The 27217-nt window shown below is 46.5% G+C and overlaps 1 protein-coding gene across 3 annotated transcripts; it reads left to right on the top strand.

Annotated features, from left to right (window-relative positions):
• The first annotated feature begins 3213 nt into the window (after positions 1-3213).
• Positions 3214-17851, top strand: LOC127586308 (NF-kappa-B inhibitor alpha-like). Of its 3 annotated transcripts, none has more exons than XM_052044152.1 (6): positions 3214-3281; positions 7775-8002; positions 11780-11879; positions 13115-13331; positions 14604-14692; positions 15465-15946. In XM_052044152.1, the coding sequence occupies exons 2-6, from the start codon at positions 7878-7880 to the stop codon at positions 15942-15944; spliced, it is 1011 nt and encodes a 336-aa protein (XP_051900112.1). In that variant the 5' UTR covers positions 3214-3281; positions 7775-7877; the 3' UTR covers positions 15945-15946. The 3 variants fall into 3 exon arrangements, with proteins under 3 accessions (XP_051900112.1, XP_051900113.1, XP_051900111.1); XM_052044153.1 differs by lacking the exon at positions 3214-3281 and adding an exon at positions 16845-17851 and having other exon boundaries at positions 7676-8002; positions 15465-15725; XM_052044151.1 differs by lacking the exon at positions 3214-3281 and having other exon boundaries at positions 7700-8002.
• The last annotated feature ends 9366 nt before the right edge of the window (positions 17852-27217 follow it).

Genomic DNA, 27217 nt, shown 5'->3' with positions numbered 1-27217 from the left:
TGCTCCCACATCCCAGGTTTACCAGGATGCTACCCAAATTAGAGGGCATGTGCTACCAGGAGAGGTTGGACAAACTAGGGCTGTTTTCTCTGGATCTGTGGAGGCTGAGGGGAGACCTCTTAGAAGTTTATAAAATTATGAGAGGCATAGATAGACAGCCAGTATCTTTTTCCTGGGGTTGAAATTTCTAATACTAGAGGACATGCATTTAAGGTGAGAGGGGAAAAGTTCAAAGTCAACATCGAGTTTATTGTCAAATGCACGTAGATGTGTGCACAGGTGCAATGAAAACCTTAGTTGCAGCAGCATCACAGGCACAGAGCATCAGATAAGCAGCATTCACAAGAAAAACATAAATGAAACATAAATTATACACAATTTTTACAAGAAAGAACACAATTAGAACAAAAAAAAACTGTCTATTTTAATGCAAGGTGATCAAAGTGGTCACAGTGTTGCTAAGCTGTAGTGATCAGGGTTGTGCCGGTTGGTTCAAGAACTGAATGGTTGAAGGGAAGTAGCTGTTCTTGAACCTGGTGGTGTGGGACTTCAGGCTTCTGTACCTCCTGCCCGATGGTAGCTGCGAGAAGATGGCACGGCCCGGATGGTGGGGATCTTTGATGATAGACGTTGCCTTCTTGATCAGCACCTCCTCTAGATACTGCTGATGGTGGGGAGGGATGCGCCTGTGATGTATTGGGCAGAGTCCACTACTCTCTCCAGCTTCTTATGTTCCTGCGTGTTCAAATTGTGCAGGGGATGTGCATGACAAGTTTTTTTTCACATGGAGAGTGGTGGGTGCCCGGAACGCACCGTCAGGGACTTTGATCATCTGTAGTGTTCAGATTTTCAAGTCTTTCTCTTTATTCAGCTCTGTTTACAAGCAGTTGCAACATCATACCAGCAGAGGGAGCAGGGAGCTCACTTTAAACAACGTAGACGCGGGAGCCTGCAGACCTGGAATCTGGAGCAAGGAACAATCTGCTGGAGGAACTCAGCGGGTCGAGCGGCATCTGTGGGAGGAGAGGAATTACCAAGAAAGTCCTGATGCAGGGTTTCAACCCAAAACGTCGACTGATGATGTTGACTAACTGGTTGAATCATGGTCTGGTACGGATATTCGAATGCAGAGGAACATAAGAAGCTGGAGAGAGTAGTGGACTCTGCCCAATACATCACGGGCACATCCCTCCCCACCAGTGGTGGTATCTACAGGAGGCGCTACCTCAAGAAAGCAACGTCTATCATCAAAGATCCCCACCATCCGGGCCGTGCCATCTTCTCGCAACTACCATCGGGCAGGAGGTACAGAAGCCTGAAGTCCCCACACCACCAGGTTCAGGAACAGCTACTTCCCTTCAACCATTCGGTTCTTGAACCAACCGGCACAACCCTAATCACTACCTCAGTATAGCAACACTATGACCACTTTGATCACTTTGCATTAAAATGGACTTCTTCTAATTGTGTTCTTTCTTGTAAGAATTGTGTTTAAAAATTTATGTTTAATTTATGTTTTTCTTGTGAATGCTGCTTATCTGATGGCATGTGCCTGTGATGTTGCTGCAAGTAAGCTTTTCATTGCACCTGTGCACACAGTAAACTTGACTTTGAGTTTGACTTTGACTTTGCTTGACCCACTGAGTTCTTCCAGCAGATTGTTTGTCACTTTAAACAATGTGCTCCACATCGTCCTGACCCGCTCACTGTGAGTGAAGACATGGATATGTACATTGGGGTTCATGAACACATGTTTGTTCCTGAGCCAGGGTGTGTACCAGGTAGAAAGGAAGTGCCTTTATAAACAATCTGTTGTGGGTTTACTCACCTGGACTGGTTTCTGATATCTGCGGGGGGATCAGAGAGGCTTTCTCAGGTTTTCTCGGTCAAAAATTTTTCCCCTTTTATAAACCCTCTGAGATCTCCATTCCCTTATTTTGGCCTTTGATTGTCCTTGGATTTAATCAACCCACCATGTTGCGTCAGTTCAGCTCTCTGTGCCCCAAGCTCCATAATTTCCTCCTTAAACCTCTCTTCCTCCCTCTTCCCCGTTCCGACTTTCTCTCCCTGACCAAACATTTGGTCACCTGTAAATGTTCTGCGTGGCTCAGTGTTTGGCTCCTGTAAAGCACCATGGGACATTTTGTTACGTTAAACTTGCTCTATAAATGAAAGCTGTTTTTCTCTTATTTCTCATTTTTCCTTATGACATAGGAGGAGGCCATTCAGCCCATTGAGTTCTATGCCAGCCCTCAGAGCCCTATTTTCCTGTAACCTATTCTCTCTCACATGCCCATCAACTCTTCCCCTCTCGCTTACCTCTTTATACTGCCTATCTCCCCATTACGCTCTCCGTCCTGATGCAGGGTCTCAGCCCAAAACATCCCCCTGCCTCCACAGATGCTGCCTGACCTGCTGAGTTCCTCCAGCAGTCTCTTGTTTCTCCATCTCCACCCATTCTCCTGCTCCCTATCTACACTGGGTATCATTTACAGCAGGTAATTAACCTACCAACGTGGTCTGTGGGATGTGGGAGGGAACTGGAGCACCCACGGGAAACCCACACAGTCAAACTCCACACAGACAGCACCGTAGGTCAGGATCGAACCCGGGCCTCTGGCACTGTGAGGCAGCGGCTCTACCCACTGCGCCATTCTGCCACTCCTGTTGGTGGCTCTGGGTTTTTCTCTGGTGTTTCTCTCTCCTGGGAGCTCTCATGGTCTAGTGGGCAGGGCAGTGGAGGTGAGGTGAGGGAGGTTACTATACTCAAGCCAACACAGAGGGGAAGCCTGATGGGCCTTTCTGTGCTTATCATCTGGGTGTGTTCTTATTATTTACCACTGCAGCACTAAAACTGGTTGAGCAGCTTGCAGCTTCTTATCCAAGTATTTAACTGCTCTTAAACATAAATACAAACCATGGAAACACCTCTGAGTGCATTCCAGGAAAAGAACACCCTCCACCCTGAGGTGTCCCAAGTGACTCAGCTGGATACGAACAGAAAATCAAACAACCACCTTTGAGGGAATGTCCTGGGTTTGACTCCAAATGCCAGGCGGAGTCACAGTTTGTGAAATGGCAAACCAACTGTGGTTTGCATTTTTACGAGCTGAGTCTTTGTGGGTGTGCACAGGGGTAAGTAAAGGCACCTATAACTGGGCTTGCCTGGGCATGGTCAGAGGCCAGGAGGGAACCTCAGCTCTGTGCTGAGGCAACCGATTCAAATAGGGGCTGAACTGACCAACCGACCCTTGCCAGAGTTTAATTTGGATAAGCACGAGGTAAGATATCTTTATTAGTCACATGTACATTGAAACACACAGTGAAATGCGTCTTTTTGCATTAAGAAAGTGCCGGGAGCAGCCTGCAAGTGTCGCCACTCTTTCAGCGCCAACATAGCATGCCCACAGCTCCTAACCCGTACGTCTTTTGTTTTGGAATGTGGGAGGAAACCGGAGCACCCGGAGGAAACCCACGCAGACATGGGGAGGACGTACAAACTCCTTACAGACAGCTGCGGAATCGAACCCGGGTCGCTGGCGCTGTAATAGCATTACGCTAACCGCTACACTACCGTGCTTGCCCTGTATTTTATTGCATTTTGGTGCATTTGGTGTTGCATTTTGGAAAGTTAAATCCAGGTAGGACTTTCACAGTGAACGGCGGGGCCCTGGGGAGTGTTGTAGAACAGAGGGAGTACAAGTACATGGTTCACTGAAACTGGAGTCACAGGTAGAGTGGTGAAGAAGGCTTTTGGCACGCTGGCCTTCTTAAGTCAGGGCATTGAATATAAAAGTTGGGAGGTCATGGTGTGGTTCTACGGGACGCTGGTGAGGCCGCACACGGAGTACTGTGTTCAGTTTTGGTCACCCTGCTGTAGGAAAGATGCTATTAACTGAAAAAGTGCAGAAAAGGTTTACAAGGATGTTGCCAGGACTTGAGGGATTGGGTTATAGGGAGAGGTTGGACAGACTAGGACTTATTCCCTGGAGCCTAGGAGACTGAGAGGTGATCTTACAGAGGTGTATAAAATCATGAGGGGCATAGATAGGGTGAATACACAGTCTTTTTCCCAGGGTTGGGGAATCAAGAACTGGAGGGCACAGGTTTAAGGTGAACCATAGAACCATAGAACCATACAGCACAAAACAGGCCCTTCGGCCCACCATGTTGTGCCGTCCATCAAACCACCCTCACACTACCTAACCCCTTCCTCCTGCATATCCCCCCAATAGGAACTTGAGGGGCAATTTTTTTACACAAAGGGTGGTATCTATGTGGAACGAGCTGCCAGAGGAAGGGGTTGAGGCAGGTACATTAACAACATTTAAAACACAGTTGGACAGGTACATGGATAGGAAAGGTTTAGAAGGTTATGGGCCAAACTCTGGCAAATGGGACTAACTTGGAGTGGGGCATCTTGGTCGGCATGGACCAGTTGGGCCATGCTGTATAACCCTATGACTCTATGAGAGAGTGTGGAGGTGATAGTGATAGATAGAGGCATCAAGTCAGAGAGTCATACAGCACGGAAACAGGCCCTTCAGCCCAACTGGTCCATGACAACCACGATTCCCATCTAAGCCAGTCCCATTTGCCCACATTTGGCCCATATCCCTCTAAACCTTTCCTATCCATGTACCCGTCCAAGTACCTTTTAAATGTTCTTATCGTACCTGCCTCAACAACTTCCTCTGGCAGCTCGTTCCATGCCACTCAGGTTCCTTATTAAATCTCTCCCTCTCATCTTAAACCTATGCCTTGTAGTTCTCGATACCCCAACTCTGGGAAAAAGACTAAGTGCATTCACCCTATCTATGATCCTCATGATTTTATACACCTCTATAAGATCATCCTTCACCCTCCTATGCTCCAATGGAAACAGTCCCAACCTGCTCAGCCTTTCTCTGTAATTCAGTCCCTCAAGTCCCAGCAACATCCTCATCAATCTCCTCTGCACTCATTCTAGCTTACTGGCATCTTTCCTATAGCAGGGTGACCAAAACTGAACACAATATTCCAAATGCAGCTTCACCAGCATCTTGTACAACTGCAACATGACTTCCCAATTTCTATACTCAGTGCCCTGCCTGATGAAGGCCAGTGTGCCAAAAGCCTTCTTTGCCACGCTGTCTACCTGTGACACCACTTTCAGGGAACCATGTACTTGTATCAACTTGTTGTTACCAGTTCCTGGTTCCTGCTCCAGGTCCTGTGATAATTCTGTTTCTTCTCAGGATTAGGGCATTGCTGGCAAGATCAGCACCCAGTGTAGTTAGGGGTCAGCACCACCCGTCCATCCTGGCAAGAATAAAACATTCAGGAGGAGGCGGTTCAGCCCCCGAGAGACTGTTGTGCTGAACTAATTAAATTAGGAGTTAAAGGCCTAACTAAACTAATCCCTTCAGCCCACACAATGTCCACATCCCTCCATTCTCTGCACATTCATGTGCCTATCTAAGAGCCTCTTAAATGCCTCTATCATATCTGCCTCCACCACCACCCCTGGCAGTGCGTTCCAGGCACCCACCACTCTCTGTGCAAAAAAAACTTGCCCTGCACATCTCCTTTAAATCTTCCCCCCATCTCACCTCAAACACATGCCCTCTTGACATTTCCACCCTGGGAAAAAGACTGTCTGCCCTACCTCTGCCCCTCAGAATTTTATAAACTTCTGTCAGGGCTCCCCTCAGCCTCACTATTCCACACAACTGGGTTTGACAATCAAGGGGTGCAGGACTGTTGCCTCGGGGACCCTCTGCATTGTCCCGATCTCCCATAACACCGAACCACATTGCAGTGCAGTGGTGCACCAGTTAGTACTGCTGCCTCACAGCTCCAGAGACCCAGGGTCAAGCCTGATCTATAGTGGCATAGTATTTTTTTTAGAAATGAACTAATGATTTCAAAGCAAGACCACCAGTAATTAACAAAAGAAAAGTTAATATTGAACAGTTACAAAAACCTCAAGGTTCAACAACAGCTTCTTCCCCACTGCCGTCAGGTTCTTGAACTGACCTGAAAAATTCCTAACTCTACCTTGAACAATATTTCTTTTTTTTGCTCTCAACTTGCACTCATTATGTTTATTTTGTCAGGTAAGTTATGAATAATTTATGTTAATTTAAGTTTATGTTAACTTATATTTGCATGTGTGTAATGTACTGTGCTGCTGCAAAAAGCTAATTTTCATGGCATCTATACCCTGGGTATGTATGCCCATGGCAATAAACTTGAACTTGAACTTGGCTGAGGGCCAACTTCATAGGTATATAAAATCATGAGAAGCATCAATAGGGTAGATAGCATTTTTTTTCCCAGGGTAGAAATGTCAAATATTAGAAGGCATGGGTTTAAGATGAGAGGGGGGAAAAGTTTAAAGGAGATGTGTGAGGCGAGTATTTTTCTACACAGAGAGCGGTAGGTGCCTGGAACACGTTGCCGGGGGAGGTGTTAGACATAGATACAATAGCAATGTTTAAATGACACTTAGAGAGACACATGAACAGGCAGGAATGTGGTGTATGCCCATGACAATAAACTGGAAATCCAGCCAGTTCACCAACATAAAAGCACAAAATGCTCAGCAGGTCAGGCAGCATCTGTGGAGAGAAACGGTCAATGTCTTGGTAAATTGGTTTATTATTGTCACATGTACCAAGGTACAGTGAAAAACTGTTTTGCATGTCATCCACACAGATCATTTTGAGGTAGTACAAAGGGAAAAGCAATAACAGAATGCAGAATAAAGTTTTACAGTTACAGAGAAAGTGCAGTACAGGCAGACAATAAGGTGCAAGGGCCACAACGAGATAGATTTTGAGGTCAAGAGTCCATCTTATTGTACCAGGGAACCATTCAGTAGTCTTATAACAGCAGGATAGAAGCTGTCCTTGAGCCTGGTGGTACATGCTTTCAAGCTTTTGTATCTTCTGGGAGGGGGGAGAAGAGATAGTGTCAGAGGTGGGAGAGGTCTTTGATTATGTTGGCTGCTTTCCTGAGGCAGCAAGAAGTGTAGACAGAGTCCAAGGAGGGGAGGCTGGTTTCTGTGATGTGCTGAGCTGTGTCCACAACTCTGCAGTTTCTTGCAGTTTGCAGTCACTAATCTCCTACAGGGAAGGAAAGGTTCTATCCTTACTTGTTCTGTATGTGACTCTGGTCCAACGCCTTGTGGTTGATAGTATGCCTCCTGATGGACCGAATGGACCGCAGTGTTTGAAGAATGTGGTTTACACCCCACCCCAAGGGCCAGCTGGGATCACTATTAACCTCATCCACCCACTCTGTGAATGATTTCTGAACAAAAATACAGGTCAGTCCATCGCAATGAAAATATCTGCAGCAAAAACAAACTTGCAGTGAAAGGAAACTTTTATAATGAATTAAAAGTTTCAAAAATATCAATGGGATGAAGTCTGCGAACAAACTTGTGAACGTGCACAAGGTTTAAAGCTTGGATTTTTTTAAAGACTCCAATAGGGGAAATTGGAAAAAAGGAAATTAGGCTTTTTCGTTACAAAGTACAGTAATATAATTAGTCACATTAAAAAAGCACCCGGAGTCACATGCTGGGTATTCCCCAGGTTAAATTTGGCATAGAGAGGCGGGGTTATAACGATAAAGTCCCATTGTGGTTGGGCTTTTAATAACTATCCCCACCTCCGGAGTAGAACCTCAGTCTGAGTAAAGTGTTCAGAAGTGAAGCACGTCGAGTGAGATCTGTCCGCTGGGGTAATCTCCTTGCTGCAATGGCTGACCTCTCCATCAATTTCAGACGGCCTCATGAATTTGACAGAAGCAGGTTTAATAAGCAGTCCAAGGGGCTGGACGCAAAGTCCGGACTGGAGACCGAGCGGCTGGACAGTGGGATTGACTCCATGCCGGAGGGCAGCGTGAGCAGCGTTACCGAACAAATGGACAATCTCAGCGTCAACTGTGAGAGTGTGCAAGAGCCGAGCCCGGCCCAGTACTGGACACAGTTCAGGAGTGAAGATGGTGACACGTGAGTGTTTTAACTTTTGGTTCAACGTTTCCCCGTTTGGTACAACGCATCTGGAAGCTGATACCAGAGTGGTGTTTGAGAAGCTTAGAGGGACATGGATCATGTGCAGGCAAAAGGGTTTAGTTTAATTTGGCATCATGGTCGGCAAAGACATCGTGGGCCGAAGGGCCTGTTTCTGTGCTGTTCTATGTAGAACCTTTTTAATATAACATATCCTTTTTGATACAATATACCTTTTTGATACCACATACCCTTTGATACGTGCTGATCCCCATGAATGATTAATTACCGGTCTGAAATGAAAGATGTTGCATTTCCAAATCTTAAGGTTGAATGTATACCTTGCCTTAAGGACTCCTGCTGCTGTAGAGTTTATTTTTCCCCACTGACTGAGATATGGTGTTGATTGAGGAGTACATATTGGCCAGTGACACCCTCCGCCATCATCTGCAAATTAGTCCAGTGAGATCCTTTGGGGAACGGACGGGACCTCGGTTTGTCCCGGCCTCCGGAAGGTAGCACCACAGACGATGTAGCAGTCCCTCAGTACTGCACTGCAATTGTTGGCCCAGATCTTGGGCTCTGACTCCTGGAGCTGCAGTCGAACCCACAATCATCTGATTCTGAGTGTTGGGTGCTACCACTGAGTTGCAACTGAGATCCTAATCCTGGTCGCTGTTCTGGTCAGATCCAGTTCTGTATAAGCCACAGCACCCCATGCAATCTCCTTCTACATGCAGTGCATTGTTAGTAACGCGTTGTGTGGCTTTGAAAGAAGAGTTTTTTTTCTCAAAAAAAAAACAGGGCAAAGTGGTGGGGGTGTGGGATCTTAGGGGCTGGATAATGGAATGGAGAGACGTAAGTTAAACAGACTAATTGACTATCCACACTCCAGAATCTTCATGTATAAGATTGGGGTGGTGGGGGGGGGGGGGGAATGGAAACCATTCAGAACCTCAAACCTCCCCTTGCAGCTACTGTTTGAGGGAGCCCAGACAGTGGGAAGTAACTCGGAACCGAGTCCAATTCACTTCCTTCTATGATCTCTTGCTGATCAGAACTGGAACCATTAAATGACTCCTCTCCCTCCTTCCTTAATTCATGGCGTTGGGGCCTGCTTGCAATCCAACTCCCACTTCCAATGGCCTGAAGTTATGAAGAAATTTCTTCACTTTTTTGGGAAAAAATTGCAATTTTAGCAAAATGAAATGCAATGGGAGGGGAAGCGAGCTTGTTCTGAAATGAGAAGGCGGGGGTGGTGGGTGACCTGAGAGGCGTTTACATCTATAGACCAATTTCTGAAGGTGGTCTAAAGGGTCCAGAAGTTAAGGCGGGAAGTAAGAAATGGAATAGTGAAATAAAGAAAGAATTCTTTACCCAGAAGGTGGTGAGAATGAGGAACCTAATGCAACAGGAAGTGGTTGAGGTGAATTACAAATGTATTTAATTGGAAGTTGGATAACCGGGGAGAGAGGAATGGAAGGATATTGTGATTAGGGAGACTCATGTATGTGAGAGGAGAAATGCCAGCATAGTGGGGCGAGTTAAATAGTCTCCAGGTAATTTCCAATGTCGTTTTGGTTCCATTTTTTTTCAAGGTATCTCATTAACTGTGTGTGAAAATCCCTGTCCTTCATAAAGTTCAAGGAAATTTCCCACAGGCAAATGTTGGGAGAATTCCAGTTCTACGTAGATCAGTAACTGGCCCAGTTGTTACTGGAAAAGATGGTGCGTTCCTGCGGAGAATCTTCGCTCTGTCGTCTCAGTGCCAGAGAGGGGATGAGTCACGATTTCTGCCCGGCCGCTGCCAACTTAAACCAGTAAATAAATATTAGATGTTGTACCCACCCTGCCCAACGACCGATTGTAATGTAAACCCACTCGGGCTTTGGGCGTGAGTTCAGTGTGGTGTGGAGAATGTCTAGCATTCCGACGCTGGGGAGCAGCCTTCTGATTCATACCAGGGATTGAATGTGGGATATTCCTGGCGTGATCTGGCTCCATTTCAAAGCAGGCAGTAGTCTTATTTTTATTTTGAAAGCTGACCATTGGGGGAAACCCCAGCGGAAACGTCTTGATTCCAATGTACATAGGGTTTGTGAAGGAGAGTAACTACCTCGTGCTTCACATCACACCATGAGAGTCACCGATGCTAAAGTTAGAACCTTCCTCTCCCCTCCCCTCCCCCTTGCCTTCTTGGCATGGACTAACTGATCTCTCCACCCATGATTCGGTGATCTGTAGTGCCTAACTCATCTGCTTGGAGATCTATTGGTAAATTGGTTTATTATTGTCGCATGTACTGACGTACAGTGAAAAACTTTGTTTTGCATGCCATCCATTTCACTTAATGTTATTTCATTAACTTACCCAAAAATGGGCCATCAAATTTCTCACCCCTCTGCACTAGTAAGACTTTGCATTTGATATAGTGCTTTTTAAAACAAAAATGTAGCAAAAGTTCCCTCTAAGTACAAACCAAACTCTGAGGTCTGTTAGGAGGTATTAGCACCAAAAGGCACAGAGGTTTCGAGAAGACCTCACCATCACTACCACCGAGAGGGAACCTGGGTAGAAAACCTGGGGGAACACCACCGCCTGCAAGTTCCCCTATCCCAACTTGGAAATGTATCACCGTTCCTTTCTCATCACTGGTCTAAATCCTGGAACTCTCTCCCCTGCGGGAGCACCTTCACCGCACGGACTGCAATGGTTGAAGAAGATGGCTCAACATCACCTCCTCAAGGCTGTTTTAAATGCCAGCCTTCCCCACACAATTTTAAAAGAAATATAGTATTACATAAATTAAGCAGAGGCAGAGCTTTAGACAGGGAAGCCCAGAGCTTCTAGCACACAGGTCAGGTGAGAGACTTGGGGGATTGACAAAAGGGCTGAGTAGCTTCTTGCATCACTAGCAAGGGTGCATGAGGTTGCAAGGACAGAAGAGTTTGGCAGTGAGGAGAAATTGTCCTGTTTGGGGTTGTTCTGTCTGGAACAAAGGCGATTTAATCAAGGTGTGTAAATACTGGACAGGGTGATCCAAGGCAGCTGAAAGGTTCAAGTTTATTGTTGTCAGAGGCATATACGCACAGGGCATAAAGGCCATGAAAATTAGTTTTTTTGCAGCAGCAGCACAGTATGTTACAAGACGAGGACAAACATAAGTTCACATGAACTTAAATTAATATAAATTATATAAAAATAGGGGAGATTTGAAAATGCTCTTTCATGCTAAGAGATGTGGGATCTGGAACTCATTGCCTAAAATGGTGGCGAAGCCAGAAATCCTCACATTTACAAAGCACCTTATTGAGCATGTAGAGCTGTGACTGTGGGGTTAGAGAGTAACTGAAACATCCTAGTTTGTAACCAGCATGGCCTCTTGAGGGCCGAACAGTCTCCTTTCTTGCTGAACGACGCTCCTGCAAAGTGCCTCCACGCTTGGAGGTGCTATACAAATGCTGCTGTTGCTTGGGCAAGGAAAGTGGGCCATAAGGAAGATCTTCTAGATTTAACAGATTCCTTTTCAACTTCCTTTCTGGTGTTGTGAAAGCAGTGAGGCCTTTTACAGTAAGAATTGATTCAGGAAATTCCCTTCGCTATCAGTGAGGTGAAAGCAAATCACTCCTCGATGCTTTTTGTTTCACACTTGTTGGTTGGGCTGGAAACAATTACCCACTCCTAGCGCCAGGAACTGTCTGAAGATTCTCAGAACTTCCTGGCTGCAGCTTCTCTTCATCCACCACCTCATTTCTCTCTTATTTTGTCTTCCCTCAGGTTCCTTCACCTGGCCATACTGCACAATTGTCCGGACATTGCCATCCCCCTTGTGAGGTCTAACCCATCCATCGTTGACCTTTGCAACTCCTCCCAACAGGTGAGTGTGTCGATCACACCCCACAGTACTCACCAGTCGGCCCCGGGGGGGGGGGGTGGGGGGGGTGGGGGGGGCTCACTGATCAATGATCGCACTGGTCCATCAGTGCCTCAGACGTAACATGCAATGCTTGGCTAAAATCAGTTCGACTGTGGCAAAATAAATTCGGCAAACCATCCACTCAGTCACCAAAGGCAGCTCCAAATTTTCTGCACCCATGTTCCCTCCATACTTGGCTGACTGGCCTGTCACCTTTGACCCTCTGGACACCTGACTGCACCGAAAACTCTCCTGTCCCATGTCCCGACTCCACCTCCATCCCTGACCTATGACCTATACAGGCTGCTGTTCCTGCTGTGTGTCCTTGTTCTCCCACACTTCCAGTCTCCTGCCCCATCTCTCCATTCACCTCCACTCCCGAGTGTCTCCAACTGGGGCCTTTTGCTCATCATCCGAGACTCCCTGCTTCCCTCCACTGGAGGCTGTGTCTTTGGATACAAGCCTTGGAACTTTTTTAACCCCTCTTTTTTTTTAAACCCCTCCTTAAATCCACCCCCTGTGGATGAAGTCGTCCCCTACCTATATAATCATTCTAGTGAGGTTGTTAACTACTTAATTAGTCAAGCAGCTTGCTGGATGTACAATAAGCTTTCTAGCTCTTGCCAGCAGTCCAGCTTGTATGCGAATAATGTACAGGAAGTATAACAAACACCCTGCAAGTGGACATGCCAATAAAGAATTGTGGAGCTAGCATGGGGGACACATAGAACATAGAACAGCACAGCACAGGCCCTTCGGCCCACAATGTTGTGCTGACATAGCTAATCCCTCCCACCTACAGAATGCCCATCTCCCTCTATTTTCCTCTCATTCATGTGCCCATCCAAGCACCTCTTAAAAGCCCCCAATGAATTTGCCTCCACCACCCTATCAGGCAACACATTCCAGGCATCCACCACTCCCAGTAAAAAAAACTTGCCCCTCATGTCTGTTCTGAATCTACCCCCTCACCTTAAATGCATGCCCTTTAAGGGGGACAGTGGGCCAAATGGCCTCCTCCTCTGCTGTGTCCTCCTCCTGGCTGAAGGAGAATATCAGAGTTAAAGCCAGCCATATTCTTCACCGATCTCAGGAGTCCTGAATCCTTCTCCTTGCTTAACCTTCACTCCTGCCTGTCAGGGAACCAGTAGGTTTACTAACTTTGTTTTCCCTTCCCTTCCCCCTTGTTTCTCCAGTGTCCGCTGCACCTGTCAGTTATCGTCGGCTTGCCGGGGGTGACCAGGGAGCTGGTGCAGGCTGGGGCAGATCTGGAGTGCACAGACAACCTTGGCAACACCGCCTTGCATCTGGCGTGCGAGCAGGAAAACCTGGAGTGCGTTAGCTCGCTTCTCGATCCGTTCCTGACGGGAGCCAGAGGGCAGCGGCAGAATCTGGAAAAGCGCAATTACAATGGTATTTATTGGCTTGTTTGCCCCATCCAAGGGGATTGGTGTAGGGGTGGGATAATTGGAGGATTCTTAAAATATAAAACCATGAGGGGCGTAGATAAGGGGAATAGTTTTTTCCCCTGGTGGGAATAAAAAAAAACTAGAGGACAGGTTTGAGGAGAAAGGGACCCGAGGGGCAACATCATCACCCAGAGTGTGGTGTGTATGTGGAACGAGCTGCCAGAGGAAGTGGTTGAGGCAGGTACAATAACAACATTTAAAAGGCACTTGGACAGGTATGTGGATAGGAAAGGTTTAGAGGGATATGGGCCAAACACAGGCAAATGGGACTGGCTTAGATGGGCATCTTGGTCAGCATGGACCAGTTAGGCCGAAGAGCCTGTTTCTGTGCTGTATGGCTCTCATTAAGGCATTCCCATTTTGTTGATTCTCTCCCTTTCCTGATCTCTCAGGTCTTGTCTCCACACTGTAAAAAGACACCTTGGAGAGAGCACAGAAGTAGATTTAACGGGGCAGGACTGACAGGCTGCAGCACCCGCACTGTTACGAGACAGTACTTTTCCCCATTAGAAAGGAGCAGACAGATATTTTTAACAGTTTATATTGGATAGTCAGGATGGATGTGGAGATCCCAAATTTAGCAGCCTTTGAGAGAGTGGTGAACAGAGGAACTAAAGGACAATCTCCTTGCTCAGTGTTTAGATTGTGACCCTCACTCATGTTGGAAGCAAATAACGTAACTGGACAAGTACATGGGAGAAGATGGATGGGAACAGTTTGCAGAGAAAGGTTGCGTGGAATAGATCAATAGGAGGAGACTCTTGTGGAGTGTCAGCACCTCTAGCTGGCCTGTTTCTCTTGCACGTTCTATGCCAGATTTTGACCCTTTTTTGGGGAGCACACCATGGTGGGGATGAGGCAGGGTGCCTTTACTTATTCACCTAGGCTGATGTGAATGGCAGCAAGCTATTCAACCACAGGAACCTCCCAACCCAAGTCTGTCCCTTGAATTGTACGCATGCATTGAAACCCCCGTTAGAAGATCGGCGGCAGTGGAGAATGGCCCCCCATGGGTTCCATGACCCCAGGTTGATGAAGCTTATTAAAGTGCCCAAATTCGAGACAGTGGAAGAACAGAAGACGCAACAGGCTTGCTCCAGGTGGCTCCGTATTACACGGGCCACAGCCTTCACCTGGTGTCTGGGGTATAAGGTGCGAGTGTGGTGTATGTGTCTCAGTGAACCAAGTGTTAAAGTGTTCCTCCTTTTGCTTACAGGCTACACATGTCTACACATTGCAGTGATGGGAGGATATTATGAAGCAGTTCAGAAGCTGCTGGATTCGGGAGCCGACATTAACGCTCAGGTAAGTCTTCCGCTCCCAACCCACACTGCATTTTGTCCTAACAATACTCTCGTATCTTCTGTACTACAGCACCAGCTTTCCACTCATGAGATATGGGCAGCACCACCATCTTTTGCTCATCCCTAATTCAGAAGGTGGGGGGCCACCTTCTTGAGCCCCTAGGGATGATGTTCCTGGAAGTCCCGTTGGGTTGGGAGTCCCAGCAACCTGCCCTTGTGACTGCTCTCTTTGTGGCTGGCCCATGAGTTTCTGGTCAACAATAAACCCTTGGGATGGTGATGGTAGGGGAATCAGTGAAGATCTTGCTTCTTGAAGATGATTCAGGTTTAAATCAAGTTTATTGCCATGTGCACAAGTACGGTGAGGCACAAGTACAATGGGAAACTTATTTGCAGCGTTACAGGCATGTAGGTACAGACAACACCCGGAATATAACTTCCACAAGATGGAGAATTCTTCCCCATGCCTGGAGGTTCTTAGCATCTTATTGTACACAGGCACAGACAGCCTCTTACCCCTCGGAGAGAAAATGTATTTGTGTGGCTCCTTGTCCTGAGGATGTCCCAAACACTTGGCAGTCAATGAGATTCTTCCTAGTGTACATTGCAAACCAGGCAGCCAATTTTGCACACAAGCTCCTTCTATTCCAATTGGTGTCTTCAGAGGGGAGGGGTGAGGCGGGGAGTTGGGGGGGAATCCTTTTTGTGTCTCTCCTGAAATCTGGCTGTATCTCTGCCTTTGGAGTCATTCCTGGTCCTCTTCCCTTTGACAGGAACCGAACAGTGGGAGGACCCCCCTGCACTTGGCGGTCGAGTTCCAGCGGCGAGAAGTGGTGCAGCTCCTCATCGAACGCGGGGCAGACGTGAACCGGCTGATGTACAATGGCTGCACGGCCTTGCACCTCACTGCGGGCCGGCCCGACATGGAGATCCAGAGCCAGCTTTTCCAGCTGACCAACTCCTCGCTGATACCACTGTACGAATCCTCAGACTCCGACTCCGACACGGACTGGGACATCCAATCGGACTGCGATGTGAGTGTCAACCTTGCTGTGCATCGATATGGGGCCTTTAATACAGTGAAATTTCCCGAGGTGTTTTGCAGGGAATTCATCAAGCAAACTCCAGATGAGGCATTGACTCAGGGACCTCTCTGCTCTCTCAGGGGTCTGGCAGACCAACAGCCAGGGTTCTTGATCATTGATCCAGGAACACCAGTTCAAATCCCACTGCAGCAGCTGGGGAACTTTTAATTCAAGTCAATAAACAAATCTGGAATTTAAGATTTTTAAAAACTGGGCTCTGTTAAAGTGACCACGAAGCTTCAGGGTTGTTGTAGAACCCATCTGGTCCATGTGGTTCCTTCAGGGAGGGAAATCTGCCATCCTCATCCAGTCTAGCATCAGATGTGGTGACTCTTAACAGGCTGCTCAGTTTTGGGGGCATTAGGGCTGGGGTTATAAATGTCAGTGGTGCCCACAGCTAGAGAGAAAAATATAGAGGAAAAATGAAATGTCTAGAGGGAAAAATAACTTCTTAAATAAAGTGAATCTAGAAGATATTGTAACAATATTGAAAAAGAACAAGGCAGTTCTCTAAGTTCTAGGTCCGTATTGACCCCTTGGTTAACATCACACTTTTTGAAATGAAAAGATTGCTACATTGTGGGAGCTTGCTGTGCATAAATGGGCCGGCATGTTTCCTACCTTGCAGCAGTGCTGTAATGGCTGTCAATATGTGCACACCGAGCTCCCACAATCACCATTGTGATCATCACACAAGATGCTGGGGGAACTCAGTTGGTCAGGCAGCATCTACGGAGGGAAATGGACATTCACTCCACAGATGCTGCCTGACCTGCTGAGTTCCTCGAGCCTCTTGCATGTTGCTCCAGATTCCAGCATCTGCAGTCTCTTGTGTCTCCAACATGATCACGACCAGATCATTTGGTTGAGAGGGAAGTCTTGGCCTGATTCTCCTCCTTTCTCTCAAGGTACTACACTGAGCCTCTGGCTTCCACCTTGGGGAGCAGGCAGGGTCTCAGCCTAACTTGCCATCCTCCAGCAGTGAGGCACTCCAACCAAAGGAGATTCATCTGGGGAAGGATGAGAATTGGGGTAAAGATGCTTACTGTTCCCTGATTTGTCTTACAGATGCCTCTGGATTATGATGATCTTCAAATAGGAGGCCACTCTCTCCACTGAATCCTTGGTACAGCACAGTGGACCTTCTCGGTCCAACTACGACAACAACCATGTCATTAAAATGGAACTACCAGCAGACAATGTACCTGCTACACTGGATCACGGACTCTCCTGCTCTTCTCTTGAGTCCAAGCACAGCAGGTTGTTCCCTGCCTATCCATGGGCTCCACAATGCTCACTGGCATGTCAGTGTGTTGAGGGAGGATGAAAGAGATTGGCTAAAGCAGGAGAGGGCTGGACGGACACAAGTGCAGAAAGCTGCCGGGCAGGGGAAAAACAGACGGTTCATCAGGCTCCATCTGCTACCCTTCCCCCTCCCAACCCTTCAGCGGTAGATCATTCTATGCTTTTTGCTAGACTTCAAATTCCAGTGGACATGTATTAACTGACAAACGAGATTGTGGGTGAGGAAGCAAAGCTGGACGTGAGTCCTGTCTCACCACCCTGTCCCTATCATTTCCCTCCAACTCCCCACCTTACGTATCAGGCACATGGTTTCTACACCCAGGCTGAGTGTTGTGGAATAGAAGCCGTGATGGTGGATGGTCATTGGGTTCAGATCTGAGATTTGGGTTGGTCTAGCCTTGACCAGCATCTCTTCTATTAATTGTAGATGGAAATCTACAGGGAAATAAGAGACACCTCAACCTAGTTCTGCTGCACATTGGCCTGGAAGGTAGAGTCCCTTTACATGTGGGATTCTCATGTAGAGAAGTCATGGAGGGCTGGTGTTAGAACAATGGACTCTCCTGCTTCACTCTGGTGCCCCTGACCCTGAAGCACTTGGTGCTGGGATGAGCAGTCTGTGCTACCTTTTCTCCAGCCCTCTCTAGCTGAGTTCCACATCTCAGTAACTCCATGACAAAAGTATATTCTTCTTCAGGGACATCTCCACTGTGGGGAAATGGTAACATTTCTCAGGGTTACGACTTTGATCTCCGTTCTTTCTCACCAGCCTCAATGCGACCTCACTGGTAACACCCTTGCCATTGTCTTGAGTTTCTTGTTCGTCCTTTTAGCTGGTTAAATGACGGACCCTGGGCACTCGCTCCGGCCAGTGCCAAATCCTGAAAGCTAGCAGCTGCCTTGGACATGACAGATAGTTTCTGCAACCTGATGAGGCACATTGGACACTAATCCTTTTTAGTCAAATCTCTTGTACCAGAGTGAATTAGTAACTCAATGTACATTTGTTTAAGGACAACAGGAAAGTTGAACTAAAAACTAAATATTGTGGATTGCATAATAATATTGATTTTGTGTGTTTTAACTTTTTTATCATGGTGGTTCTGACATTGTCATCACTGTAAGTGTACATTCGTCACTGGGCAGTACACTAAAACTCCAATCTGTTATCCAACAACTCGATAGTCCCAAAGGTTTGACATCTGGCTCATTGGATGCTGATTCCCTTTCTCTCCTTAACACTGGAGCCACAGTTTCCATGTTCCCTGTGCCTGGGTTGCAAAGCTCCCTTCAAACCTGATGTGCATTGTGAAAATATTATTCTTACTGTTTAATTCACATTTTACAAATGTTAAAAGTATTATCAAAAGGGAAAATCTGTTAGTCTGGCAGAGCCAAAGTCTTGAGCATGGCAGATTAATGATATTTTACTGTACTGTGAAGTGGGCAGTGTCCAAAGGTGAATTTGTGCCCAGTCATTGGTGCTGGATTATTGACACACTGACAATGGGTGGAGCATCCTAACAAGTACACTTTGCTTTAAATTCAATGCTATTTGCCTTTGGGCTAAGATTATTTATTGAAATGCTCAAAAGTTAAGCTGGCGAAATATTGTAGAAGATGGGTAAAGACAACTAGTCTATCTAGTTTGCTCTATATCTTACAGTGGTGGAGCCTCACAGTGACTCGTGCACCCAAGTCATCACCCACTTGTGCCAATAAAAGGGAAAATTCCTCTCTGGTCCCCAGCCCTGCCCTCCTAGGCAATCTGGATCACACTGATCAAGTGTTTTCTGTTGATCCATTTTCGTTCTACACAACGCAGTCTCGTCAAGAGGTTCCCCCACCCCCCCCCCCCCCCCCACCCCCATATCCCCTTCCCACTGACCAAACAATCCTGATTATGGACTGAATCAAGGTTAAACTCTGGGAGAAGTAGGGGTGAGGGGTTGACATTGTAATTCACCAGTTATTATATTCATGTATCAATCCAAGGAGGCCTTGCATTGTAAATTGAGGCAGTTGTACAGAACCCTTCTGCATATGGACTTTTAAAATCAAACTGCAGAAGAATTTATTTGTTGCTTTGGGAATTTTATGTATGTAACAAAACTGGAAAATGAACATGCATTTATATATAATGAATGATAAATTTTATTTTTTATATTAAACAACAAAAAGTAGTCAATTTGTATTGTTGTGTTTTGGAGTGAGGATTTGATGCGATTTATAAAGTCTTGCATCGGGGCTGGGTGGGGTGATGTTTGGGGAAGGACGGACACAATTTTTCACTTTGCTTCACCCTGCTGCCTTCCCCACCAATGTGCCCAGTTGTTTATCTTGGGTTTACCTGCAGTTAATACTGACGGCATTGGGTTCAAAACCTCGCCCTCCTCCTCCCCACAGTGTTAGGGAGAGATTGGATCAAAGTTGTAGAAGGTTAGACCACTTGCCCACTACACACAGGGAGAGGGAGCTGGCAAGAATCTTCAGAATCGGGTTCATTATCACTGACCTATGTCGTGAAATTTGTTGTTTTGCGGCAGCAGTGCAACGCAAAGACATAAAGTTACAAATATAAATAGTGCAAAAGAGGAAATAATGAGGTGGTGTTCCTGGACTGTTCAGAAATCTGATGGTGGAGGGGAAGAAGCTGTTCCTAAAATGCAGAGAAGCAGACAGGGTAATGGGTTAATACCTCATTTGAATTAAGGCACCTCCAAGTGTGCCCACTTGGACAATTTACTCAGTAGGACTTGAACCCACATCCCCTCAATGGTAAACAAAGGTTCTGGGTGACTCACAGCTCCAATGGATTCAATCTTGACCTCTGGTGCTGCCTGTGTGGAGATTGCACGTTCTCCCTGTGACCACATGGGTTTCTTCTGGGTGTTCCGGTTTCCTCCCACGTCCTGAAGGCGTGCAGGTCGGTGGGTTAATCGGCCGCCGTGAATTCCCACCAGTGTGTGGGTGAGAGGTAGAATCTGAGGGGGGGGGGGGTGGGGGAGGAGTTGATGGGAATCTGGGGAGAATAAAATGGAGTTAGTGTAAAGGGGTGGATGATAGCACAGACTTGGTGGGCTGCTTACTGTATGGCTCCACGACCTCAGCTTTCTAGGTCCTACTGGCATGACTACGAGCAATTTGGAAGAGGAGACGGTACAAATAGTTATAGAGACTGTCTAGTTTACGAGGGCAGAATTCTGCAAATATGTTACACATCAGTTAAAGTGGTGCAGATATCAGCAGCTTATTTGCATAATAAGAGTTAACTGCTTCAGCATAATTGGTTACGCAACATATGAAGTCAAGTCATGGCTGCTGCTTACGTAATTTAGTACAATCCATTCAAATATCACAGGACGATGAATCATCTAGGGCTCAATATCTCCACCATACTGGAGGATGGCTGATAAATTAATAGGATAAAGGTACTTTGTTTATAAAATGACTTGCATCATACAAAGCAGCATTTCATACAGAAATCACCAGGAATACTCAGTTGGCAAGCAGCAGCTGTGCAGAGTTTCTCTGCAGATACAGCAACTGCTCTGCCCAGGACTGCAAGAAACTGCAGAGTTGTGGACACAGTCCAGCGCATCACGGAAACCAGCCTCCCCTCCATGGACTCTGTCTTTACATCTTGTTGTCTTGGTGAAGCAGCCGGCATAATCAAAGACCCCACCCACCCTGGACATTCTCCCTTCTCTCCTCTTCCATCAGGCAGAAGATACAGGAGCCTGAGGGCACGTACCACCAGACTTAAGGACAGCTTCTACCCCACTGAGATAAGACTATTGAGAGTTTCCCTTATACGATGAGATTGGACTCTGACCTCACGATCTACCTTGTTGTGACCTTGCACCTTATTGCACTGCACTTTCTCTGTAGCTGTGACACTTTACTCTGTACTGTTATTGTTTTTACCTGTACTACCTCAATGCACTCTGTACTACCTCAATGTAACTGCACTGTGTAATGAACTGACCTGTACGATCGGTATGCAAGACAAGTTTTTCACTGGACCTTGGTACAAGTGACAATAATAAACCAATACCAATACCAATACCAAGAATGTCTAGAATTTGCTGCTTTGGTATCTGCAGTTTTTAAATTTTTGTGCAGTTCATTTTGGGTTTGTCTACCGAGTGGGAGGCAGGTTCTGGAATCTTCTACAAGGCAGGTGGAGAGCACTTCTATGCTGTGATGACGTAAAACCAACGTGCAGAGTGGCAGACCACATGCTAAAATCAATATTATTTGGCGAAAGAACACAAAAAAAACAACGCAGATACTGGAAATCTGAAATAAAAACATAAAATGCTAGAAACACTCAGCAGGTCAGGCAGCGTCAGTGGAAAGAGAAACCGTTAATGTTTCAGGTGTGGGAACTTTGTCAGAACACGTTCTAAGCTTATGTTCTGATAAAGGTTCCTGAAAGCTGAAACATTAACTGTTTCACTTTCTACAGATGCTGGCTGACCCACTGAGCGTTTCCAGCATTTTCTGCTTCAGTTTAATATTACTCGGTGATCACTTGAGGCTGGAGTTAGGTGATTCTGTGACATCTGCTTTTATCATGTGTCTCAGCTCAAGTTTGGTAATAATTTAGTCATTTTCATTCAATAAAACCCCACTGTGCGAAGTTTGCACGTTCTCCCTGTGACCACGTGGGCTCCCCCCCACCCCGGGTGCTCCGGTTTCCTCCCACATCCCAAGGACCTGTAAGTCGGTGGGATAATTGGCTGCTGTAGATTGCCCCCCGTGTGTAGGTGAGGGGTAGAATTTGGGGGGGGGAGCGGGAGTTGATGGGAATGTGGGGAGAATAAAATGGGGTTCGTGTAAATCGTGATGCAGGGCCTTGACCTGATACGTCAACTATCCCTTTGCATTTGGCACAGCACGAAAGGGGGCCATTTGGCCCATCAGGACTGAGGCAGCCCTTTGAAAGAGCTCCCCATTCAGTCCCTCTCCAGCCAGCTCTCTCCCCGCAGCCCTGCATGGTTTTCTCCCTCGTTTCCCATTTGAAAGTTCCTGTTGAATCTGTGTTCACTGCCCTTCCAGGCAGCGCTCTCCAGATCACTGCAGCACTGAAAAAATGTCTCATCTTCCCTCGCCCAAGTCAGCGTAGTTTTGCACAAAACCACCGAGCGACATCGAGCATCCTGCTTCAACAAAAAAAGACCCTCAATCTTTTTATATCTGAAGTACGTGGGTGCAGCATCCAATCTGAGCAAGTTTGCTCCACACCCACACAAGCTCGGTGGAAAGCTGTATACAGTCTGCAAAGGCCACCAAGTCATCCACTACACAAGATCTTTGACGCAGGTGGTATAACTGTAGATGGGGGGGTTGAGGCAGCGCTGGCTATTCCCTGGTACACTGCCCACCCTTTGTGCCCCACCCTAACTGGGTCACTCTGAGGATTCCGGTTTTACGGAATATTTGGCCATTCACCACTTCCAGCTTAGTACTTTTCCCCAAAAGGCAATGTTTTCTGGGTATAATTTCTAAGTTCTCACAGAAAGTCAGTTGTGAATTATGTTCAGTGGGTCAGAGCTCTGCAGAGTCCTCAGCTCTGGCATTCGAGCACATTGTTCAGTGACAAGTTCACTGATCCTCAGAAAGGCTATTCATTAAGTGAAGGCAGACAGGCATCTCCCAGAGAAACAAAGGACAGCAGATGCTGGAATCTAGATGAAAAGCACGATGACGCTGGAGGAACTCAGCAGGCCAGGCAGCATCCGTGGAGAAAAGCAGGCGGTCAACGTCTCGGGTCAGGATCCTTCTTCGGGACAGGGAGGGAGGAAGCTTGGCGTGGTTTGAGAAAACAGTGAAGATTCGTTCCAAGCAACACCTGCCTCCCAGTCACTGAGGCACAGACCAAAGGTGAGGAGCAAGACTGCAGCCAGTTTGTTGGAGAGCATTACCAAAGATGATTAGGAGAGAGGATGAATCTTAATTGAAGAGGCCAAGCTGTATATTCAACAATATAAAACAATATGCAGCTTGGGGTGGACAGGTAATCAGCCCAGCAGCTTGGGTTAGTTGAGGCAAGTAGCTGATCCCAAATTACCCATGTCAAACTTCAGATACCTTTTGATTCTACGACGATCAGCATCTACATGAAGCATTCAGTCCAGGGTTAATTTAGCCTTCTACACATCTACATTGTATCACTGCTTGCTGACAGACCTGCAGTACCCAATTTTGGAAAAACCCAATGTCCCTCATCTCTCCACCTGTTGTTTTCCTCCTGCAGAGCTATTTTATACACGTTTTGCATCTGCACCACCCCGCTCCCCCTCCCCACCCAATCTAATGGTAGGTTCATAGATTCACAAGAGAGGCCAGCTTCCTCTTAGTGAAGAAACAGTGCGGCTGAACTATAGATGTGCGGTGGAGAGCTTTCTGACTGGTTGCATCGCCGCCTGGTGTGGATGCTCCAATGCACAGGATCGCAAGGGGCTGCAGCGGGTTGTAGACACAGCCAGCTCCACCACAGGCACAACCCTCCCCACCATTGTGGACATCTTCAAGAAGCGGTGCCTCAACAAGGTGGCATCCATCACTAAGGACCCTCACCATCTGGGACATGTCCTCTTCTCATTACTACCATCAGGGAGGAGGTACAGGAGCCTGAAGACCCACACTCAACGATTCAGTAACAGCTTCTTCCCCTCCGCCATCAGATTTCTGAACAGTCCATGAACCCATGAACACCACCTCATTAACCCCTTTTTTGCATTATTTATTTATTTTGTAATTTATAGTAATTTTATGTCTTTGCACTGTACTGCTGCCGCAAAACAACAAATTTCATGTCATCTAAGTCAGTGATAATAAATCTGATTCTGATTCTGAATAGAAGAATATGCTGACAGGTTGAGATAGTGGAGGACACTGTCATGGTGCATAAATACTAGCCTGGAGTCAGATCCAAGGCTGATTTCTTGTTCCCAATTGTCAATGAAGCCATTATTTGTGCTAAGGTTGCAAGAGACCATGCCATTCAGTCATGGAAGTTTGAGGAAGATCTAGAAGACATAAGCCTAGTTATGGTTCAGGATATCCTAATGATCCTAAAACAAAGGAGTGAATGGAGAGCCATGTCGACCCAATTCTTGGCTATCCACAGTTTGTGTGTTTGAGTTGGAGGAGCACAGCTCAGACAATTCTGGATAGTTGAGCAGTACCTGTCCACTGGGATGATGACGAGAAAGACAGCAACAAGAAGGACCTACTTTCAAAGAAAGACCGAAGACCCATCACGGGCACATCCCTCCCCACCATCGAGGATATCTTCAAGAAGCTGTTCCTGAATTGTGCTGCTGCTGCGAAATCTCTGTAACTGTAACTGTGACACTATATTCTGCAATCTGTTATTTCTTTTCCCTTGTACTACCTCGATGTACTGATGTGATGAAACGATTTGTATGGGGAGTCTGGGATCCGAGGGCACAGCCTCAGAATAAAGGGACGTCCCTTTAGAACTGAGGTGAAGAGGAACTTCTTCAGCCAGAGGGTGTTGAATCTGTGGAACTCATTGCCACAGAGGGCTGTGGAGGCCAAGTCATTGGGTGTATTTAAGGCAGAGATTGATAGGTTCTCGATCAGTAAGGGGGTTAAGGTTATGGGGAGGAAGCCGGAGAATGGGGTTGAAAATAAAATCAGCCATGATTGAATGACGGAGCAGACTTGATGGGCCGAATGGCCTAACTCTGCCCCTATATCTTAAGGTGTTATCAAAGTCAAGTTTATCGTCACATGCACAAGTACACAGGTGCAATGAAAAACTTACTTGCAGCAGCATCACAGGCACATAGCATCAGAGGCACAACAGTCACAAGAAAAACCTAAACATAAATTATACAAAATTATACAAGAGAGAACAGAATTAGAACAGAAAAAAACCCAAAGTCCATTGTAGTGCAAAGTGGTCACAGTGTTGCTATACTGAGGCAGTGATTAAGGTTGTGCTGGTTGGTTCAAGAACCGAATGGTTGAAGGGAAGTAGCTGTTCTTGAACCTGGTGGTGTGGGACTTCAGGCTTCTGTACCTCCTGCCCAATGGTAGCTGCGAGAAGATGGCATGGCTCGGATGGTGGGGATCTTTGATGATAGATGTTGGCTTCCTGACACAGTGCCTCACGTAGATACTTCCGATGGTAGTCATAAGGCTTGCAAAGTTTTTCACTGTATCTCAGTATATGTAACAATAATAAACCAACTCCAATTCCAATGTATACCTTGGGGATGTATGCCCATGACAATAAACTTGAACTTCAACTTAAACTGACACACAAACACTGGAGGAACTCAGTGGGTCAGGCAGAATCCATGGAGGGAAATGGACAGTCGATGTTGGGGGTTGAGACCCTTCATCTCGACTGAAAGGCTGAGGGGAGATAGTGTAAAAAAGGTGGAGGAAAGGGGTGGAGCAAGAGCTGGCAGTTGATAGGTGAATTCAGGTGTGTGTGGGGGGGCTTTTTTTGTTCTAATTGTGTTCTTTCTTGCAAAAATTGTGTATAATAGATGCTTATGTTTTTCTTGCGAATGCTGTTTATATGATGCTATGTATCTGTGAAGCTGCTACAAGTTTTTCATTGCACATGTGCATACATGTACTTGTGTATATGACAATAAACGACAGTGAAGAGAGAGAAAAACTGTTCAAAAGCAAGACATTAGTGCAAAAAAGACACAATCAGAGACATCCACAGTAGTGCAAAAGGTGGTCCGTTGTGTTCCACTGCCGAGGTGGGGTTAGGGTTATGCAGGTCAGTTCAAGAAGTGTAATCATGTTGTTAATTTATGATTTTCTTGTGAATTTTATGTATCTGATGCTATGTGCCTGTGATGCTGCTGCAAATAAGTTTTTCATTGCATCTGTGCATACATGTGCTTATGTATGTGTGTGTTGATATGGAGGCTCCAATCTACAGGGTCGCAAGAGGCTGCAGAGGGTTGTAAGCTCAGCCAGCTCCATCATGGACACAACCCTCCCCCCCATCAAGGACATCTTCAAGATGCGATGCCTCGAGAAGGTGGCATCCATCACTAAGGGCCCTCACTATCTGGGACATGCCCTCTTCTCATTACTACCATCAGGGAGGAGGTACAAGAGCCTGAAGACCCACACTCAACGATTCAGAAACCGCTTCTTCCCCTCCACCATCAGATTTCTGAACAGTCCATGAACCCATGAACACTACCTCATTATTCATTTTTCTTTGCACTATTTATTTTGTAACTTATGGTAATTTTTACATCTTTGCACTGTACTGCTGCCGCAAAACAACAAACCACGACATATAAGTCAATGATAATAAACCTGATTCTGATATGACAACAAACTCAACTTTAACTTTGAACGTCTTCAGAGGATTCAAGTTCCTGGGAGTGAACAGCACCAACAGCCTGTCCTGGTCAAATCGCGTAGATGCCACGGCCAAGAAAGCTCACCAGTGTCCATACTTCCTCAGGAGGTTAAAGAAATTTGGTTTGTCCCCTTTGACACTCACCAACTTTTACCAATGCACCATAGAAAGCATCCTATCTGGATGTATCACGGCTTGGTACGGCAACTGCTCTGCCCAGGACCGCAAGAAACTGCAGAGAGTTGTGGACACGGCCCAACGCATCACGGACACCAGCCTCCCCTCCATGGACTCTGTCTTTACCTCTCGCTGCCTTGGTGAAGCAGCTGGCATAATCAAAGACCCCACCCACCCGGGTCGTTCTCTCTTCTCCCCTCTCCCATCGGGTAGAAGATACAGGAGCCTGAGGGCACGTCCCGCCAGACTTAAGGACAGTTTCTACCCCACTGTGATAAGACTACTGAACGGTTGCCTTACACAATGAGATGGACTCTGACCTCATGATCTACCTTGTTGTGACCTTGCACCTTATTGCACTGCACTTTCTCTGTAGCTGTGACACTGTTATTGTTTTTACCTGTACTACCTCAATGCACTCTGTACTGACTCAATGTAATTGCACTGTGTAATGAATTGACCTGTACGATCGGTGTGCAAGACAAATTTTTCACTGGACCTCGGTACAAGTGACAATAATAAACCAATACCAACTTGCCTTCAGGGCATGGGACTACAATAACCAGAAGGCATTGCGCTG

This window comes from Pristis pectinata, chromosome 35 (assembly GCF_009764475.1).
Source record: "Pristis pectinata isolate sPriPec2 chromosome 35, sPriPec2.1.pri, whole genome shotgun sequence".
Taxonomy (NCBI): Eukaryota; Metazoa; Chordata; class Chondrichthyes; order Rhinopristiformes; family Pristidae; genus Pristis; species Pristis pectinata.
Note: the sequence above shows the minus strand (reverse complement) of the source record. Positions and strands in the feature narration are given on the sequence as shown.

Excerpts from the sequence above, each read along its gene's own strand:
- LOC127586308 (XM_052044151.1), top strand. The coding sequence starts at position 7,749 with ATGGCTGACCTCTCCATCAATTTCAGACGGCCTCATGAATTTGACAGA. Across the intron at positions 8,003-11,779 it reads AGGAGTGAAGATGGTGACAC|GTTCCTTCACCTGGCCATAC; the intron begins GTGAGTGTTTTA and ends GTCTTCCCTCAG. Across the intron at positions 13,332-14,603 it reads GGAAAAGCGCAATTACAATG|GCTACACATGTCTACACATT; the intron begins GTATTTATTGGC and ends TTTTGCTTACAG.